Source organism: Tupaia chinensis, unplaced genomic scaffold (assembly GCF_000334495.1).
Source record: "Tupaia chinensis unplaced genomic scaffold, TupChi_1.0 Scaffold000468_1, whole genome shotgun sequence".
Taxonomy (NCBI): domain Eukaryota; kingdom Metazoa; phylum Chordata; class Mammalia; order Scandentia; family Tupaiidae; genus Tupaia; species Tupaia belangeri.
The window spans coordinates 1,866,578-1,873,227 of record NW_006159977.1 but is presented as its reverse complement, the minus strand read 5'-3'; the positions used below and the strand labels follow the sequence as shown (position 1 = coordinate 1,873,227).

At 48.8% G+C, this 6,650-nt stretch overlaps 1 protein-coding gene across 1 annotated transcript in view; it reads left to right on the top strand.

The window, feature by feature from the left end:
- The window catches only part of ARID1B (AT-rich interaction domain 1B), a 107,714-nt gene that overhangs the window by 73,335 nt on the left and 27,729 nt on the right, over window positions 1-6,650 (top strand). Inside the window, exons 7-8 of the mRNA XM_027774692.1 lie at window positions 2,998-3,207; window positions 5,835-6,039. Of these exons, the coding sequence (XP_027630493.1) occupies window positions 2,998-3,207; window positions 5,835-6,039 (415 nt within the window). The remainder of the gene's footprint in view (window positions 1-2,997; window positions 3,208-5,834; window positions 6,040-6,650) is intronic.

Below are 6,650 nucleotides of genomic sequence, written 5' to 3'. Positions count from 1 at the left end.
ATGAAATGCAAGGGAGTTTATTTTTTATTTAAGTTGATTATAGATGGTAGCACTTTTTTCCTCGTGTCGTTATTTCAAACTTTCACCTTTGGAAAACAATGAACTCATTTTTTTTTTTTAGTATTCCTCACCTAAAAGAATTCAGCAGTAGGATTTAGAAACTTCCTGATAACAACAATCCTGCTAATGTTGGCAGATCTTCTGGAGTGGTGTTATCATATGAGAACTTGGTGTAGTGTCTTTAGAACAGTTTTTTCTAGTCAGGTACTCTTTCAGCATAAATACATAGGAAACCATTTGTATATATACTATTTCCCATATTCTGAGTGTACATAGGGTATAGCTCACCGAAGAAACAGAGAAACAGAAAGCGAGAAATCACCCCCCAGGGGGGATGAGCATGCCACAATCCCTTCTCCTCCATTCTCCTCTCACGATTTGGGCACGCATGCACACGCACTTACCCTGAGTTTCAAGTCACCAGGTTCAGTACTTGAACCACGGTCGACTACTTGGGAGACCCACAACTTAACCATTATGCTATATGGTGGTCCCTATATGTATATTTTTAAGCTATAGATCTAAAATAATTTTTTAAACGTGTTTCTTTTTTTATTTTTAAAGATGTTTTTCTGTAGGGCAGTTGTGTTCACCAGAGACACACAGAGAGAGACGGAGAGAGAGAAAGTGAGAAATCACTCCTCCCCACCCCCCCGGGAGGATGTCCAGGCCACAGTCCCTCCTCCTCCATTCTCTTCTCAGGATTTCGGTCACACATGCACACCCGGTGTGAGTTTCAAGCTGCTGGGTCCAGGACTCAAACTATGGTCAGCTATGTGGGAGCCCCACACCTTAACTTCCATGTCACCTGCTGGCCCCCCTCTAAAGTAATTTTTAAGTAACTTGAAGTTTAACCTCAACACCAATGTGAATTCTAAAGATCATGCTATTTTTTCCTCATAGCATCTACCTTTTTTTATCAACCGTATTGCCCATTTTTGTATATCTAATACTAAGATTTTTTGCCTCATAATTCTAGAGCTGAAGGCTTAAAATGTCTGTCAAAATCTCTTCGGAGAATTACATGCTAGTGAGCAGGAAAGTGGCCACTTCACAGGCCTTGTGAGTTTTACTCTCCGGCATACTTTGTCAGAGCCCTGGCTTGTGCGATCCTTCTGCTAATACACGAGGCAGCATCCACGGGCCAGTAGATGGCGTGGTGGAGGTGGCTGCATCCCATGGGGCTAGCTGTGTGATTCAAGTCCCAGACCTGGAAGTTTAAGAAACACTGGGTAGGGAATCAGCAGTTAGCGTAATGGCTATGTTGCTGGATTCCCACGTAGTCGACCATGGTTCGTGTCCCGGACCCGGTGGCTTAGAACTCACGCCGGGCGCGTGTGCGTGCGTGCCCAAGATCCCGAGAGGAGAATGGAGGAGAAGGGATTGCGGCATGACCATCCCCCCTGGGGGGGTGATTTCTCGCTTTCTGTCTCTATGTCTCTCTCTGTCTGTCTGGTGAGCACACGCGCCCTATAGCAAAAACCTCTCCAAAAAAAAAAGAAAAGAAAAAAGAAACACTGGGTATATGTGTTCTGAGGGAGTGCTTGATGGCCACCGGTCTCCCCCACTAGGGACGATTTCTCATTCTCTCTCTCTCTCTGTCTCTGTCTCTGTCTCTGCATATGTGCCCTATAGCAAACAATAAAAATTTTTTTTTACAAAAACAAACATCCAGCCTCAACGACAGTCATGTTACTTACCACACACACATTCAGAAATGTTTAAAATTGTATTTAGCTAAATAAAGAAAAGGAAAAAACTTAAGAGATCTGTCTAAATTAATGGCTGTACCTATATTTTAAAATGAGAACCTTACCAATACTCATGAATAGACAAAGTAAAGGATTATTCTGAGGAAATCTTTGCTGAGAGCAGAGACGTGCCTGCACGGTGACCACACTGCTGCCAGGATAACAAGAGCACAGATACCATGAAAACAGAGATAAAGGAAAGAGAGAGACAGATGAGGAGTTTCATGCTCACAGTGTAACCTGCCCACGCCTTGCAGTCCAGAGGGTGGGCCCCAGGTGGGCAGAAACTGCAGCTTCTGACCTTTTCAGATAATTGGAATAAGCAGACCCATGAAATACCAAGAATCAGAGCATCAGAATAAATTACATGAGCATGTAAACACATGTGCAGCAAAGTCTGTAGGTACGCAGAGATACGAACCAGCACGTGATTAAACTGTGGACTCTGTTTCTTCCTCTATTTGACATAGATTAGAAAGTCTATTAAAATAATTATCTAATAGCCGTTCCCTTGACAGAGAAGTTGCAGAAGTCTTAAGTAGGGGAAGCCGATCCTCCTGAGGAGCTGTCAGACTCTGGCCATCACTTCAAGCTGAGCTCTCGATCAGACGTGGAGCAATCCGCTCTCACCTTGGGATCTGACCCACCCTAGGTTTCTAAGGAACACCAAGCGTTTGCTCTCCCTTCAGGGAAGGAACTTGGAGTTTCAGTGAATGCACACTTAGCCGACTGTTTTTGTTTTTACAAGGAAGAGTAGAGTCTGTTTAGTTGGGGGGCTCTGCAAGATGACGTGTAAAATCTTTAAATCGCCGTCATCAGTCCTGAGCTAGCACTCTTTTATTTAAGAAAAAAAAAAAATGACATGAGGTATTATTGGAATCTTGCCTTCTGGGATTCAACGCATATATCAGTATAAGAAAAGGCTGTGGTATTTTTGGTTCTTTCTTTTTTAAGTGTTTTAAAGGGGGAGTTTGGGCCCCGTATTTAAAGTCCAAGTGAATTCTTAATTAAGAGAATGTATCATTTGTGCCTGAACTAGTAGCCTTCGTTCCTAATGGTTGTGTGATAGCAGTAGTTTTTAACCACTTCTCTTCTGGTATTCGTTAGCTCATTACTTTTTTCTCGCCTTTTTCCCTTCCCTCTGCCCACCCCCACCTCATCTCCACATATCACTCCTGGGCTCTAGAAGTCCAGCTCCTCCACTACCACTGGGGAGAAGATCACGAAGGTGTACGAGCTGGGCAACGAGCCGGAGAGGAAGCTCTGGGTTGACCGGTACCTCACCTTCATGGAGGAGAGGGGCTCCCCCGTCTCCAGTCTGCCTGCGGTGGGCAAGAAGCCCTTGGATCTCTTCCGACTCTACGTCTGCGTCAAAGAGATCGGGGGTTTGGCACAGGTAGGAGTGACCGAAGGAAGGAAGAAAGAAATGAATAAGGACACATCATAAATTTGTTCTTACAGTGACTTTCTTTGCAAAATGGACTGGTTTTGGTTTTTGGTTTTGGTTTTGTTTTCTCTCTCTCAAAGGCAAGGCTAAACTTGTAGAAAGTCGTCTTCCTGGGACCATGTCTGGGCTAGAGGGGAGGAGCATAGGGAACCCTGCCTCTGCCATCGGCTCACAGCGAGACCTCTGCGGATCATTTGCTTGGACCGCAATTTCCTCATGTTTAAAATAAGACAGACTAGACTCTTCCTTAGGTTCCCTTTAGCTTTGGAATTCTCTAGAGTCATATAGTCGGTACTCCAGAAATGTTTTTGCAAATGACTGAATTAATTCTCAGGGTCCAATATAAAGCACATTCACTGTTTCCCTCATGAAACTTACTAAGAAAATCAAGTCATGCTCATAAACCAGCTTCAGCCCCCGGACAAAGAGGCGGGCCAGTGCAGGCCTTCTGCAGGGCCGGCTCCCGTGGGCAGGGAGGCCTAGGGTACAGAACTCAGGGCACTGGCTGCTGCGGTGCAGCAGCCCGTGCTGTGCTCCCTGGCCCGAGTGCGTGAGGAGCCAGCTGGTGTGGACCTGCTGGCGGCCGACTATGCCGCACTGTAGCCTCTGTCGTTCTGAATGCCCGTCAGACGCAGGGTCCCTGGCCCCCAAAGTAGACAAGGAGACTCTTGTGTATCAACATGCTGTACAAACAGCACACTGTCCAGCAGTGTCCCTGGGCCACTTGCAGGGCCAGGGCCGAAGATTCCATGGCATGGCCTCTTCCCGTCCTCCACAAACTCAGCCTCGCCATACCATAGGGCCTTGTGGGAGCTTCAGCGGTCTCCACCCCAGATCAGTGAAAGGAGACTGCCTGGGCCTGTGCTCTCGCGGGCGTCGGAGGGCACCCACACCTGCTGGAGCACTGGGATCCCTGGTGGGCCATCCAATCAGCAGTATCATGGAGTGCTGACCACGGTTTCAGGGTGGCAGCTGTGGGGAACACAGGAGGGCTGGCTGTGTCCTTGGTCTTCTCTCTGGGTGCAGCACCCCTGAGGAACCAAGATCTGCAGCTGGAGCTTCAGGGCTCTGCACCATCTGGTGCACAGACCACCGCAAGTGGTGGCCTCCACAGGTGGGGTTGGCAGGTACCATGCCCCCACCTGCCCATCAGAGCTCAGGCTCCCGCACCTGCCCCTCGGAACCCGGGCTCCCGCACCTGACCCTCGGAACCCTGGTCTCCCCCACCTGCCCTGCCCCTCAGAGCCCAAGCTCCCTGACCTTCCCTCCCTGCAGTGACAGAGTTTGGAGTCCCCACAACTGCTAAACCAGCTAGGAAACCAAAGCAATGTAGATGCTGCTGGTTGTCCCCTGTCTCCGGGGTGTGTTTAACCTGGTGGGGCTGCAGCCAGGAGCCCTGGCTCAGCTAAGGAGGGTTCCTTGGATGCAGCAGGTGGCCCTGGCTTGCTCCTCTGGTGGGACCAGAAGTCACTGGGCAGGTGCTGCAGCCACTCACCAGCAGCTCAGAGCCTCCCTCTCAGCGCGACCCCTATTTCCTCAGGCTCCCATGTGCAGCCTCGGGTTAAGTGCGGAGAAGGTGAGAGCGTCCCTGAGCATCGCACAGCTTGGTATGCACGTTTGGTACTGAGGAAGTGGACAGTGAGAGTGTGTAAGAAAGTCTGAACCTGGGAATTTACTATTTCATTAAAAACACGATCCCCTTAACCCTTACCATGTACTCAACACAGAGTACATGGACGGTGAAACCTCCCGATCATGTACAAGCCCTCACATGCACTCGCCTGCCATTCCTGTTCCCAGTGAGGATCACAAGGCTGACACGAAGCCTCAGCCCTCTCAGTAGCATTGCGGGGCCTCTGTCTTTCTTTTCTCTGCTCTTTTTGCATCGTGTTATCTCCAGCCTAGGCTTAAGTGGGAGCACCCCCAACACCACCACCTGCAGGAGGGTGTGGCCCTGCACGGTGACCAGGCCTGGCAGCCTCACAGAGCCCTGCCAGGGGGTGATGGCCTCGCAGTAGGCTCCTCATCCGGAGCTGTTGGTCAAGTGGCCTGATTCGCCTCTGCCCAGCACCACAGAAAGCCTCAGCTGGAGGATGGCGGATACAGCCCAGGTCTCCAGGCTCATTTCTGGAGCTTTCACTTGCTATGGGGAACTCATTCACATCTATGCTCAGGCACTGAAATTGTAAGAATTCTATTGTTGCTTTTACAATTAGTTTCTAGATGCCTTTGTTATTCTGTACCTAGAGGTGGGGTGAGCAGGAGTGTACATTCACCTGTGAGAAATCGCAGGCTCTGAGCAGCACCAGCCCAGAAGGGCACGAGGCACCGGGTGGTGCAGCAGGCGGAAGAGCCCCCACGAGCCAGGCTGTTATGTCGCTATCAGCAGGTTCCCTAATGGTTTTATAGCTGTAAATGCTGTCTGTGCACTGCTGTGTGGGAGTAATGAGCATTAGTTAAAAGGGGCAAATGGAAAAAAGTAAACCAAGACATTAAGTGCTTTTTTTTTTTTTGTCTCCTGGCTTTAAACAAGCCACTTCGCTGCAAACCAATGATCTACCTTTTTTTTCCCATAGGTTAATAAAAACAAGAAGTGGCGTGAGCTGGCAACCAACCTAAATGTTGGCACTTCAAGCAGCGCAGCAAGCTCCCTAAAAAAGCAGTATATCCAGTACCTGTTTGCCTTCGAGTGCAAGATCGAACGAGGGGAGGAGCCCCCGCCAGAAGTCTTCAGCACCGGGGATGCCAAGAAGCAGCCCAAGCTCCAGCCGCCCTCTCCTGGTAAGTGCCGGCACTGCAGGTTGGGCAGAACCCTGCCAGGAGGTCCTGAGAAGGTATTGTTGGAACAGAGGGAGGACCTGGGGTCCTGGAGAGGCTGGGCTTTTTGTTTCATTTTGTTTATTTTTCATCGAACCCCTGTTGGCAGTGCTTAGGGAAGAAACAATCAAACTTGGTATATTGCCATTGCTGGTCGAACTATTCTTTTTTTTATTTAAGAGAGATTTTTGCTATAGAGTGTGTGCACTTGCTGTAGAGACAGAGACAGACAGACAGAAGGAGAGAAATCACTCCCCAGGGGGATGGTCATGCCAGGTATAGGACTCAAACCACGGTCGAGTACATGGGAGTCCAACAACATAAGCATTTGTGCCATCCTCTGGTCCTATGTCAAAGTATTCTTTTGCTTTACTAATTTAGCTGAGATAGACTTTGGAATTCTGACCTATATGCCTTTGTTCCATACACAAGTATTTAGAAACATCTCATCTAACTCTGCACAAAACGAACACCCTATAACCTGTCATCATACCTTGTACTTCTGGAAAGTGCCACCCTGCGGTCTGACCCCTGTGCCAGGCCTCCCTGTCGAGGATGCTCCGACTTATCCATTG